At 47.5% G+C, this 14392-nt stretch overlaps 1 protein-coding gene across 2 annotated transcripts in view; it reads right to left on the bottom strand.

The window, feature by feature from the left end:
* The window catches only part of Fam222a (family with sequence similarity 222 member A), a 44756-nt gene that overhangs the window by 7304 nt on the left and 23060 nt on the right, over window positions 1-14392 (bottom strand). Inside the window, exon 2 of one of the 2 annotated variants that reach the window (XM_008848978.2) lies at window positions 11611-11738. In XM_008848978.2, the coding sequence (XP_008847200.1) occupies window positions 11611-11692 (82 nt within the window). In that variant the 5' untranslated portion in view covers window positions 11693-11738. Of the gene's footprint in view, window positions 1-11610; window positions 11739-14392 lie in introns of those variants that run through there. The other variant, XM_008848977.2, reaches the window with a different exon arrangement.

Below are 14392 nucleotides of genomic sequence, written 5' to 3'. Positions count from 1 at the left end.
CCTATATCCATAATCCATAGCCTTCCTGCCTTGGGCTCCAGGCTAAGCAGAGGCTGTGGCGGGCAGCCCTGCAGCATCTGGGGTGGGAGGGATGGTGGGGGAAACGTAGCAGACTCTTGAGTCATGAACTGGTTAAAAGTCCAGATACGCTGTGCACTGGTTGTGTGCACTGGGGGTGCCCCTGTCCCTTTCTGAATCTGTTTCACTTCATGTAAACTGGCTCAGTGCTGCTGTGGACCTTGGAGGTTTTGTGAGTAAACAGCTGGCCTAGTTTGGTGCCTGCCCTCAGTGGGACCAGTATTAGTTTTGTTGGAGCTCTTCCTCGCTCCCAGCTGCCTCTGTAAAGGACTTTACTGGACCTGTTTGTGGTGTTCAGGATGACATGGGAGGGACTGGCCACCTGGCCCAGACCACCTTCCGCAGCCTCCCTTCTTGTCCCAGGCCCTGAATGTACACACGGTGTCCCCTGGCCTCCTCTCATAGAGTAAAGCCCTGCTAATGTCTCATGTTCCCTCTGAGCCAGGCACTATGCCCTCCTACAGTCCTTGAGACAGGCTTAGAAGGGGGGGCCTGGGTCTCAGAAAAAGTCAGACATGCAGGGGACAGGGTATCAAGTAAAGGTCCAAAAACCCCAAATCCCTACCCTCAACTGATGGGCAGGGACCCAAGAATGCAGAAACTGAACACCCCCAGTGACCTGGGATGCCTCTCCCTGTTCATCTCTGTCCCGATTCATCTCCATCCACAAGGTCCCCATTAAAGGCTTGTCGGGAGATTTAAAAGGCTGGTTGAAAGTACCCAGTGAATCGTAGCTGCCATTAAGTTAATGTTATGGGCCTTTTACAGGTGCGTTAAGTAGATGCGGTTATTAACGAGTATATTAAGCCAATTAAAACCAGCCCTCTGAGTGGGTTTAATGTTGCCTTGGGGAGACGAGGGCTTCAACTGCCTTGCTGCCTGCTAAGAGCAGACTAGGAAGAGGAGTGGGTGGGGCTCCTCAGTGGAGATCACAGAGCAATGAACTTAGCCTCACCTGGAGTTGAGTCATGGGCTTTACCTTGACTATGAAGCCCTTGGACAGCCCTGGTTCTTATCTGTGTGGGCCACACAATGAGATTACCTGCTCAATGGGAGGTTGGGAGCTGGCAGCCCGGAAGGGCTGGTGCTACCCTCTAGGCTTCCCTGAGGAACCAGGCCTATATCATAGATGTAGAGCTGCCCCTCTTGTCACTGGACAACACCTGGGACAGGCTGTTGTTCCCTTGAGCATCAGGCTGGGGTTAGCTCTATTTGACAGAAAAGCAGAGCAAGGCTCTGGGAGGGCAGGACACAACTGGGTCCTGTCAGCTGCAGAGTTACCTAGAGGGGCCCAGGTGCCTTCTGACCCCTGGAGCAAACATCCCCAGAGCAGTAGCTGCAAGGAAGACCTCAAGTTTCCGGGAATATCTGTCACCTTCCCCAGGAGGGGGAGAGTGAAAGGTGTTCTGGGTACAGAGCAGGTGGTCAGTGCCAGTACTTTTTTGTCCCATCCATCTGCTGCTGTCTTCACAAAGGCTCAGGAGATCATGGGGCGTTCTGTGTTGAAATGGGGAGCAAGGGAGGCATCCAGGGGACAGAAGGGGCCCTGGGCCCAGCTGTGCATCTGCATTCCCCTTCGCTGCGACATTCTGCCCTTGGAGGTTGCAGCCTACTGAACGCTCAATTAACGTGACACTAATTAGCTGGTGGCACCAGCAGAATGCCTAATGAGGTTGCTCAGGAGGAGGCGGGGATGCTGCTGGGCAGGTCGGCTGCTGGGCAGGGCAAAGCAGCTGTTCTCTGGTCTCTATTGGGAAGGACTTGGAGTCTCAAGGGTGGCTGCTTAGCACCTTGCTGGCTGTCCCAGGGACCCTGACCTGCCCCAGCCCTCTGACCCTGGGTGGTTGACCAGAGGATCAGACCCAGGATGAATCTGGATGCTTCTATTAGTGGTCAGGGAAGTGACCACAGTTCTGTGGACTGTGCCCCTGAGGAAGGGAGTAAAGATTAGGTGAGTGGTCAGATGTGAGGTCCGTGATCAGATACAAAGTCCCAGGCCTGTGTCTGGGCAGCTAATGGGAGGAGGGTGAGCCCCATCTATCGAGAGGCTGCATGCATCCTTACCCAGGGTCTGGCACAGGCTGTCCACTGCCTCCTGCACTGCTGCCCCATGCCCCCAACAGCACTGTTGGGTACAGCAGTGCCCCGGCCTCTGAATTTTCCCCACTGGCCACATGTTGCCTCTCTGGGGCTTTCTACATAGCCTGTATTTTCAGTAGTGCACAACTTGAAGTTTGCATATTAACAATGAGAAAGTCAAGTATTTCTTAGCCAGCAAGGTCCTTTGTAGCAAGTTTCTGTGTAGAGATGGGCAGGTCCTGCTTGGGACTCTGGCCAGGTGGGAGAGCTTAGCTCTCAGGTCTGAGGTAGGGAGGGCAGTGAACATGTTCTCTCACTGGAATCTGTTTTTTCTTGTCTTTATTCACCTGGAACAGGCCACCAGTTACCTACGCTCCAGGACATAGCTGGCTCAGTCCCAGCACCTGGAGGCATGACCTATTGCCAATTCTAGTCCCTTAGGCTTGTTCTGGACACATGTAGCAGCTGGTTCTTGTCACAGTTTTGTAAATCAAGCTACTGTGGTCCCCATTTGCTCAGAAAAAAGGACAGGGGTCCCTGACTGGCTCTCTCCACTCTGGATCCTATGACATTATCATCAAAGACAGAGGGTGGCTCCTTCTGTCCATCTCATCTGGCCTTTTGCTTTATGGAAGGAGACACAGGCCCTGGGGAGGCTGTTCACTGTCCATAGCCTGGTCAAGACCTTCCTACCTTGGTGGTTACTCAGCACAGCCCTAACCTCAGGGTCAGCCCTTCTTGTTTTGGTTCTGCCAGGGTGACAAGGATGAGGGGTCTCCATCACTAACAGTCATACCCAGAAGGAAAGGGCAAAAGCCTGAGCCAGGTCAGGGCACAGGACTGGTAGCATAGCACCAGATGCAATTTGCTCATCTCCCTCCCTGTGCCCTCTTCTTCACTGTCTTCCAGTAAGTACAGAGATGGGACAGCGGCTGAGAGACAGGACAGATGATGCTATGGAGGATCTCTGTGCTCTCTTGTTCTGGCTCTGGAGCAGGAAGGAAAGTCCAGCCCCTGCTGCCGGCCAGGTGGGGAGCACAGGGCCAGGTGGGAAACATGCACAGGGACAGGTGGCAAGCCCTGACATCAGCAACCAAGGATTCAAATACACAGACCCAGCCGGGCATGATAGCTCCTATCTGTAATCTCAGTACTTCGCAAGATCATGAGTTTGTGGCCAGCCTGGGCTACATAGCGAGACTCAATCTAAAGTGAGGCAGTGAAGCCTTCATGGAAGATCTGTTTTGCACAGATACACACATACAAAAATGACTAGAAACAACCCAGATGCCCGTCAAGTGACAGCTAAGTATGACTGCCTCTGTGTAGAATGCATGTGGCTGTTAAGCCCTGAATGAGCAAACAAGGTAGATGCTGTAAGATCAGAGTCAGGAAGGCAGCAGCAGGGCAAAGTGTTGTCACTACACTAGGCCAGCAGTGTGCACTTCCCAAGGTGAGGGTACATCCCAAGTACAAAACCTAAGCCCTTTCCCAGCATTGGAAAGAGAGCACAGGCTGCTGACAGACCCACCTGGCTGAGGAGCTCACAGGAGGTGTGGCTACATATGAATTGTATAGCCACACCCTCTTTGCAGAAGGCACTGAAGGAAGATAAAGCATGAACATGACTGTGCATGAAGTATAAGTTTAAAGAAAATTCCAGTTAGTCAGGACAAGGCCTGAGCTCTTCTGAAACTTGAACTTCCTATAAATAGCTGGGTAAGGAAAATTCACTTTCTCCAGAGGTAAATAATCCATGCTAAGCAAGTATCAGACCTCACTGGAATATATCAAAAGCAAAGGCAAAGCATAAGCAAGATTATGGTTGACAAAAGCCACTGCCCATGAAAAGACTGTCACCATATAAGAGATGACACTCACAGCCCAGTGTTTCTGGAAGGAAGTACTGAAGGAAAAAAACACAGTAAGTGATTGCTTCTATAAAGCAAGAACACAAAGCAGATGTACAAGAATCAAAGGAGAAAACATATTGTCAAAGCACAGGGAGAAATAAAGTGGAGAGGGGCTGAAAACAACAGAAGGAAAATGAAAACAAGGAGTTAGTCTTGGAGACAGCACATGTGGGAGTCAGGCAAAACCAGCCAATATACGCCTCACTGCAGTCCCTAGAGAAGGAAGCTGGAGGACCTGGGCCTTGCATCTGCACACTCCAGGTTCACAGTACCACGGCCAGGGAAAGGGTCCAAACAGGTCGACACCAAAACATCTTGGTAAAGTAGTTACTTTACCATGGGAGGCACAGAAAGCTTGAAAACATTTGAAGAATACAACAAAGCCTAGGGGACCCCCCAGGAAACCATGACAACCATAGCCCCCTTTTTTTAACCCCTTTAGGAGAGAGGCAACAGATGGACCATTTGTTATGTGGAAAGTCAGAATACTGCTCATTGGAGGCCACCTAGCAGTACACCAGAGGACCAACTAATTTGGGGTTTTGGGCTCGAAGGCATTGGTGGTAAGCACTGATCTTGTTATTGAGGACACGGAATGAAACAAAAATGAGAACTGTGATAACATAGACAGATGCTGACCTCATAAGCCCTAAGGGTGAAGTGATAATATTGCTGATGACAGGAGGGAAAAGAGGGAAGGGTAACTACAGTGAGATCCTCAACCTCAGTCACTGGAACCAAAAGTAACATTTGCACCTTATGTCAGGTAACAGGGAAAGTCGGCTCTAAGAACCTGTAGAGAAATGAAGTACACTAACTTCATCGCTTTTTGTGCAGCTTACAGAAACACACACACACACACACACACACACACACACACGTTCTAGAGAAATAAAAAACTGAGGCTGGGTTGGTGGCTCAGTGAGTGCCTGCCATGCAAGCATGAGGACCAGAGTTTGGGTCCCCTCATGAAGAAGGTGGACATGGCTACACTTTGTAACCCTCGCACAGGGGAGGCAAAGACAAGTGGATGTTTCAAGTTCTCTGATCTTCCAGCCTAGCCAATGGTAAGTGCTGGGTTATGTCTCAAAAAGGTAAGGTGGAGCTGGGTGTGGTGGCGCACGCCTTTAATCCCAGCACTCGGAAGGCAGAGGCAGGCGGATCTCTGTGACTTCAAGGCCAGCCTGATCTACACAGTGAGTTCCAGGACAGATGGGGCTACAGGGAGACCCTGTCTCAAAAAGACCAAAAAAAAAAAAGGTAAGGTGGAAAGCAGTAGAGGAAGGTATCTGATGCAGCCCTCTGACACCCTCCCTCACATGTACATGCACAAAGAAACAACTGGGGCTGGAAAGACTGCTCAGCGGTTAAGAGCACTAGCTGCTCTTGCAGAGGGCCTGCGTTCAGTTCCCAGCACCCACATGGTACACCAGAGGGATGTCAATCTTTGGTTTTGTTTGCTTTGGGGGTTGTTTGTTTTGGTTTTCGTTTTTTTTGAGACAGGGTCCCTAACTCCAGTTCCAGGGATCTTATACCCTCTTTCGGTCTCCTTGTGCTTGCATGCATGTGGTATATACTTTTATACACACAGAACACTCATACACATTAAAATAAAAAAAATAAGTCTCTGATCATAGTAGAAAAAAATCCTACAAGATTTTTTTTTAAAAAAAGAACTTACTGCTTGAATGGGTAGTGGGGCTGAGGTGACTCCGGATGAAGAATCAAAACCAAAATGATAAAACAACTAGAAAATAAAATTCAAAATAATAGCTATTAGACCCTTCAGGATATAGCTAAAGAATGCTCAGACCTTGTAGGTTTTTTTCCTTTAAAAAAAAAATTACAGGGGCTGGAAAGATGGCTCAGCAGTTAAGAACACTGGTTGTTCTTGCAGAAGATCCGGGTTCAAATTCCAGCACTCACATGGCAGCTAACAACTGTCTGTAACTCCAGTTCCAGGGGATCTGACAGCCTCTTCTGTCCTCCGCGGCACTGCACAATACGGGTGCACTTACCTACATGCAGGCAATACACGCATACACATAAAATAAAAATAATTAAAAAAAAACATTACAGGGCCAGCAAGATAGTTCAGTGGGTAAAAGTGCTTGTTGCCAAAACTGACAACTTGAGTTTGATCCTCAGGACCCACATGGTGGAAGGGATTAACTCCAGTAAGTTGTCCTCTGACCTCCACACATGTCCTGTGGTGCCCACACTTTCTCTCTCACACACACATAAATTTAAAATTAAAAATCATGGCTGGAAAGATAGCTCAGCAGTTAAGAACACTGGTTGTTCTTGCAGAAGACCTGGGTTCGAATCCCAGCACCCACATAGCAGCTAACAACTGTCTGTAACTCCAGTTCCAGGAGACCCAACAGCCTCTTCTGTCCTCTGCAGGCACTGCATGACACAGGTGCACTTACCTACATATAGGCAATACATACATACACATAAAATTAAAATATTTTTAAAATTAAAAATTAAAGATTTAAGTCTCTAACTCAAAATATTAAGAAAAAACTTTAAAAGAGCAGAAAGAAGGTTTTAACAAAGATGAAAGCATAAATTAATGAATCAAAACTCTTAAAGGGTAATTACTAATAAATATTGAAGATGGACCTTTGGGGAAAGGCAATAGATCATATCATTAGCTAACTAATCTAATCAAGAAAAGTGGGAAAGGGGCAAGGGGCTGGGAAAAGCTCAGTTAAAATACTTGCCATGCAAGCATGAAGACCTGACTTTGATCCCTAGAATCCCCATAAGCTGGGCATGGTGGTGCCCGACTGTAATCAACAGGAGAAGCAGAAATAGGTGGACACCTAGGGTTTGCTGGTCAACTAGCCTAGCCTAATTAGCAAGTTCCAAGCAAGGGAGGGACCTGTCTCTAAAAACAAGGATTGCCTTGTGTAGTGGCGATCTTTGTGAGTTTGAGACCAGCCTGATCTACACAGCAAATTCTAGGCCAGCCAGGACTACATAGTAATACCCTGTCTCAAAAAACAAACGGCTGGGCTTGTTTAGCAAACACCTTGAATCCCTGCACTTGGGAGGCAGAGGCAGGTGGGTCTTTGTGAGATCAAGGCCAGCTGGGGCTACAGGGGGACCCTGTCTCAAAAAAAAAAACAAAAAAAACAAAAACCAAAACAACTCCCCAAAGCAAACAAAACCAAAGATCAACATCCAAGGCTGTTCTCTGGCCTTCACATACACAAATATGTACACACAGCAACACATACACACACACCAGACACAGAGATGCACACATACAGGTGCAGGTAAAGAACAGAGAATATATAACATAAGAAATATGGGTGAGTTACCACTTAAAAGAACTGAATTACTTTATTCAACCTCATGTAAATGAATTTGAAAACCTGGATTAAATAGTGTTTTTAGAGAAACATGATGTATTAAACTCATCCAAGGAACAACAGAATCAAAACAAACAATTATTAAAGGAAAATAGAGAACACTAAAAGGCTACCAGACTAGGCCGGTCATGGTGGCGCACACCTTTAATCCCAGCACTCGGGAGGCAGAGGCCAGCGGATCTCTGTGAGTTCAAGGCCAGCCTGTTCTACATAGTGAGTTCCAGGACAGCTGGGGCTACAGGGAGATCCTGTCTCAGAAAGACCGAAAAAAAAAAAAAAAAAAAAAAAAAGGCTACCAGCCTAGCCCAAATAAACACACTGACCCAGTTCTACGGTGGAATGAGCCAAGCTCTGAAGCACAGGCAATCCCAGTTCTATTAACATTGCCAAGTACAGGAAGAGTGAACGGCTGCAGATGGCAAGAGTCAAAAAAATTGTTCTAATGCCAAGATGGCAGCACACACCTGTAATCCTAGCACCCATTAGGCAAGGCAGGAAGGAGGATTTTTAGTTTGAGGTAGCCTGGGCTACAGAAGGAAGAAGGAAGGAAGGAAAGAAGTCAGGAGGCAAGCCAGCTTCACAGGAAGTACGAAGACTCAAATACCATCTTTCAAATTAAGTTGAAGCAAAACCCTAAAGAACATATCCAATCCTGAAAGAACATTTTAAAGAACTATTTCCTGTGACCAAGTGGGGTTCAACCAGGAATGCAAGGATAGTTCAACGTGAAGGACTCCATTAACATCATTAATTAAGACTAAAGGAAAGAACACATATGTTCATCTTCATAAATTGAAGTCATTTGGAAATGTTCCAACTCCCATTGTTGATTTGAAAACAAATAGGAATAGATGGAAACTTACTTAACCTGATCAAATAACCCAGTCCCCAAAGCCAGTATTTCCTTAGTGGGGAACTCTTAACATTGCAAAGCAGGAACACCGATCATAGTCACTATAAATCTCATTGCTCCCAGGATGAAGGCCAACTCCATTAAACAAAACAAAGAAATCAAGGTCTAAAACAAAGTAGGAGGGCATGATGCTGCACACCCGTAATCCCAGGTCAAGGTCTAGAGGTCAAGGCAGAGAATAAAGAGTTTAAGGTCACCCTCAGTTACATAGCAAGTTTGAAGCCAGCCTGGACTACATGAGATCAGTCTCAAAAAATGAGGTGAACATTCATTTTCAATGATAACTGCAAAATTCAACAGACTAAATTGGAAAACTGTGATTAACAACAACAACAAAGAATTCAGAGGGGTGGCAGGGGTTAACAGCTTTCATAGAAACAACCCCCACTTAATGTGAGAAGATCATCGAAAAAGCTCTACTATGTAGAAGTAAGCCTAACCAAAACATACAAGATCTAAATGAAATGAATGGTAAGACATACCTACGGGACACAAAAGAGATTCTGAACAGACAGGCAAGTCACATTCCTGGAGGGAAAAGCGGCATTACAAAAATGCCATTTCTTTACTGCTCCTTCTGTAAGTGTATGTAGTCCCAGCAAAAACACACGTTTTATCTAAGTAAGTAGATTTCACAGTTCAGACACCAAAATAAACAAGACAGTTAAGGGAACTTGGAGAGGACTAATAACAAGATGCTCCACTGAATATTGAAAATGCATTATATACAGGCTGCAGTTCAGCTGACCCCAGAAAAACATGCAGGATGAAAGCCAGCCACGATGGGCTGGCAAGATAGTTCACAGGAGGTAAAGGTGCTTGTCACCAAGCCTGATGACCGAGGTCAATCCCTGGCTTCCACTTGGTGGAAAGAGAGAACTGGTTCCTGCCAGTTGTCCTCTGATCTCCACTTGTCCAACATAGCACATGTGCACCGCCCCCATAAACATGTAATTATAAAAAAAAGGAAAGTCACTAAAGGTCACATATGGTATGAACCACTGAAAGTGGAGTTGGGCTTTCTCTACAGAGGAAGAGGGTGGAGGGAGAAAGGGCATCTGCCGTCCAGTAGAGGCTTCGTTTTGTTATATTCACTCTAAAATGGACTGTGGTCTTCTAGCTTTCTGGGAGTACACTAAGAAACTGCTGGACTGAACACGTCTGATGCGTAAATGCTGTAAATTATATGCCAAAAAAATCCCACCACACTTTCTAACACTGCAACAGTTAAACAGGGCCAGCTGTAACAGTGCAGGCCTGCAAACCTAGCACTTGCCTCGAGGCAGGGGGGATCAGGAGGTCAAGGTCATCCTTGGTTACAGAGCGAATTCAAGGCTAGCCTGGGCTACAATGAGACCCTGCCTCAAAATACTGAAACAAAGCCAGAGAGACAGAGACAAAGAGACAGGAGAATAAGGTAGCTGGCTCAGTGGTAGAGGACTTGCTAAGCATGTGTGAGCCCTGGACTCAATCCCCACTGCCACCAAAAAGAAAACAGTACTGTACTGATTCTCAAACACACCTGAATCCATACTTCATTTCACATTTTAAACCAGATTAACCACAAAACAAATATTTTTAAATACTATAAAAACACTTCAAGGGACTAGAGAGATGGCTCAGTGGTAAAGAGCTCTTGAAGAGGACCTGGGTTCAATTCCCAGCACCCAGTGGCTAACAACCATCTGTAACTCCAGTTCCAGAGGATCTGACGCCCTCTTCTGGTTTCCACAGGCACTACATGCGAAGGTGCACTTACATACATGCAGGCAAAATACTCATACACATCAAATTAACATAAATAATTTTTAAACTGTAAGAAATCTTTTCCTTTGAAATATATATACATATATATATATATATATATATATATATATATATACTAGGCCAGGGAGCAAACCAGTAGGCAGTGTTCCTCCATGGTCTGTGCTTCAGTTTCTGCCTCCAGGCTCCTGTCCTGCTTGAGTTTCTGCCTTGGCTTCTCTTAATGATGGACTTAATAATAACAAATAAAATAAAAAGAGACTAGAATCAACCTTGGGGAAACATTTTCCTTTTAAAAACCAGCCTGGGAAAAGACCTTCTAACAAAAGTCATGAAAGGAAACACAGAGAAATCACGGCAGGATGGAGGTCAAACGGCCCATCAGGGGAAACATAAGCTCTCATGACATACAGAGATCTAGTTCCATCATATGCAAACAACTCCTACATATCAATATAGATGAATAAAAACTACCCTATGGAGAAAGCATTATCAAGATGTGTAGACTAGTCAGAGGAAAAACAAATGGTATGACAGAGAAAGATGCTGAACTTCAGTCATTTGAAATGAAAACTACATTGGGATCCTATTTCCACTGCCATGTCGAAGCCGCAGCCTGATGCCTGTGGTGAGATGTGGAGCAGGCCTCTGTATGGAGCCGTGGCATGTCCCTGGGTTGAACTACAGAGCTGTCAGCCCACGTCTACCAGAGACGAAAAACGCACAGCATACCTTGACTACTTCCACTTCCAGAAATTTACCTTGCATTATATTCACAAAGCAGGGTTTACTGCTGCATTGCTTATCCAAGTAACAGGTTTCAGTGGCGGGCTGGCCAAATAAATTATGGTTCATCCTTGCCAGAGAAAAGGACATGACAAGAGAACGAGGAAGCTCTTTAGAAGCTGACACACAATATATATGTATGACCAAATGAAAAAGTGAGGTGCTGGACTGTCAGATGTACGAGCATACACACACAGCCCCTGGGCTTGGGCATATAAAACATCTGGGGGCACAGAACTGGACGGCAGCTATCTGAGAGAGAAGGGGCTTTGATCGCTGCACCATCTCCTTCCTTTTAAATGTTGCACAAGCATGTTACTTTTGTCTACAGATAAATAAATTCTGGAAGAGGAAAATGCAACCGAGTAAAACAGCTGCTTCAGCATGAAGAACTGAGGCGGCACCATGCTGCCTGGGAGACCCATGCCCATCCCTATTTTTCATGACTGGGTCTCACTATGGAGTCCAGACTAGCCTCAAGTTCCTTCTGCCTCAGCCTCCTGAATGCTAGGATTACAGGCACACCACCATGCCCAGCTCCGGAACACAGACTTAAAGGGTGGGCTCCCTGGGGAATGAATGCATTTCTATGGTACCCCCTGCCCTATAAAGGACTAAGGAGCAGAAAGCAAGCAGGAAGGAAGTGGCGGGGGGTGATAAGGGGACAGGAGGTGGTGGAGGGGGTCTCACTCACACTTGCGCAGGTCCAGGCTCTTGCTGGGGCAGGTTAGGTGTTGGCCCGGTGGGTTCTGGGTCCTCTGCAGACAGGCCAGCATGGCTAAGCTGGGAGCCCTGGGTAGGGCACGTTGCACAGTAGGGTCCCTGTGAGGAGGAAGATGAGGCTGGTCACTGAAAACTGCTCGACACAGCCTCCCACCCTCCCTACCACCCCAAGGATTATCAGAGATCATCTATTGAGACAGGTCTCTTTCTGTAGCCCAGGCTGGCCTGGATCTTAAGAGTCCTATGTACTGGGATCACATCAGACATTCAGAGCAGACACTCCATCTCCCTCATCTGACAGATGGGAAAACTGAGGCATCCAGAGGCTCACTAAAGGCATCATGGGAAGAAAATGAATCGTCTCCAGGGAAGACCGTCCACCAAAACAGGGCCAGATCCGATGTGCCTTATGTACATGTGGCTATCTCAGTGTGTGGGTCACCTCCAGGACTACTGTGACATTCCCAGGTATATCAGATCCTCACCCCTGTGTTCCAATTTAAGCTGTCCTTTGACTGGTGATGGACCCCAGCTCATTTGTACTTCCATAACTGATCAGTCACTAGCTCAGGGGGAGCCTATTTGGTCATCTTTGTCCATACAGAAGTGGCCAGAAAAGGCTAGTGGGTAGTGCCCCTATCCACAGAAGTGCTGGTCTAGCTCCTGACTAGGGTGTTCTCACAACACCCCAGGAACAGAGATGTCAGCACAGGAGTACCAGGATAGTGTCACAGGGAGGCGGAGGGGTGCTCCATCTCTGAGCTCATCCCATGCTGTATTTGCCTATCTTAGCCTAGATGCCTGGGAGTCACAGGAAACCCACAAGCACGTGTCCTCACAAAGCCCATCTTCCAGCATTCCTGAGGGCCCAGAGCACCTGGGCATGGGGTCAGGATGAGCTTTGTTGGAGGCCCCATGGGAGGCAGGGATGTCCCAGCCAGGCTGGCTCTTCCTCTTGCCCTGCCACAGAGAAGGGCTCAACCATGGACACCCTGAGGTCCCCCCCACCCCTTACCTTACCCATCCCTGTGCCCAGTAGCCAGCCTGCGTTACCTCCACCCTGTGTTGGTTGGAACGGAGAAAAGGGGTGTGTTTAAGGGGAAGAGAGGGAAGGTATTTAATACTAAACAGGTGTCTGGAGCCCTAAATTCTGCTGCTTTCTTCTGATAATGAAGTATTCATGAGAAAAAGCCTTTTTTCACCACTTTCTTAAGATACTAATTTCACAACAAGCTCCTTGTTATGGTGCAATTATTCCAATCTTGTATTCCCCGAGACGGTGGCAGGCTCTCGTCTGTCCTGGCCTCTCGGTAAATGAAAGACAATCACGTAACCACCTTTCATTATACTCTATTTTACTTTCAGCAAAGGTACCCTGAGAGAAACGATTTCCTCTGAAAGGGACTTTTATTCAGTTTCAAAACCAATTTTCTCCTATTACTGTCTCTCTCTCTCTAAAAACAAAAAAAAAAGAAAAGAAAAAGAAAAGAAGAAAAAAGAGGGGAAGTGGGGGATAGCATGGGGGGAGGGGATAGTGAGGGGGGCAGGGTGCTCCTCCCCTCCCCCAGTCTCGGGTAGTCTTAACACAGCAATAAAAGCTGCAGTGCCACTTCCCTGCGCTGATTTCTGGTAATTTTAAAATATGCCATTACAATCAGGCAGAAATGACACCATTTAAGAAGGGAGTGAAGTAGGGCTTACTGCAGGAAGGAAAGTCCTTGACTGCAGAAAGCAGTAAGGCTCTTCAGGGACTTGGGACGTGAGCAGGTGGCAGGAGCAGCCTGCTGGGGCTACCACTACCACACTCCTGGACTCTGGCCTTGAGGCCACACTCCACCCCATTCAGACACACTGAGCTGGGTGTCCACACTCTCTGTAGGTGCACGCTCATGTACACAGGATGTATGTTTTGTGACAGACTCCATCTCTATGCATGGGGCCCTCTAGTACACATGTAGGCAGTCCACTGTCATGCACACCTGGTGCACATCTGGGAGGTAAAAGGCTGATGGCTCCTGCCTTGACCTTGCAGGCCTCTCTCCATCTGCACTGTGACAGCATCTACCTCTTGCCACCCAAACACAGAAAGCCAGTCATGCCTTCCCCTCCACAGGTAGGATAATAACCCAGAAAAGGCAGCATTTGGGGACCCCACAGGCTGCCTGGCCTGTCTGTGTCCCATAGGCTTGACAATGCTGGATGGAAGGAGGGAGGCCAGAGTTCTGGTGCACAGACAAACCCTGGGCTGGAGCCTGGGGTCTCCCATACTCCCCACACTGGCTGGGTAGTGCTCGCTGGCCTGTAAAGCTTCTTCCTGACCCTGCCTCCAGCCTCTCATCAGGCACAGAAGCCAAAATTTCAGCCTCATTCAGGATGATGAGCTCCCAGCACACTTGCAGCTAAAAAAAGGGCCATATGGGCTCAGGCTATGGGATAAGGGCAACCTGCCAGCTCTAGAGCCCCTTCTCTATCAACAGCTTCTGCCAGGGGCTCTGGCCTCCAGACTGAGGATGTCTGAGTAGTCTGCAGTCAAGAGGACCAGGGACTAAGCAGTTTCTTAGGCAGTTGCCAAGATCACCTGATTCTCATCTCTGGAGGACAGCAGGTTGAACTCTGGCAGCCTTGAAGACCAGCTTCACTTGGGGGGGGGGCTTTCCCTAGTTCCCCAGTTCAGTGCCCTGTGACCTGCTGGAGGGAGGGTGGGTAGTAGGAGGTCTCAGATCAGGCAACCAGCCAAGCACCATGGGGAGTGG

Source organism: Nannospalax galili, unplaced genomic scaffold (assembly GCF_000622305.1).
Source record: "Nannospalax galili isolate Female #2095 unplaced genomic scaffold, S.galili_v1.0 scaffold103, whole genome shotgun sequence".
NCBI lineage: Eukaryota > Metazoa > Chordata > Mammalia > Rodentia > Spalacidae > Nannospalax > Nannospalax galili.
This window is presented reverse-complemented; position numbering and strand designations above follow the sequence as displayed.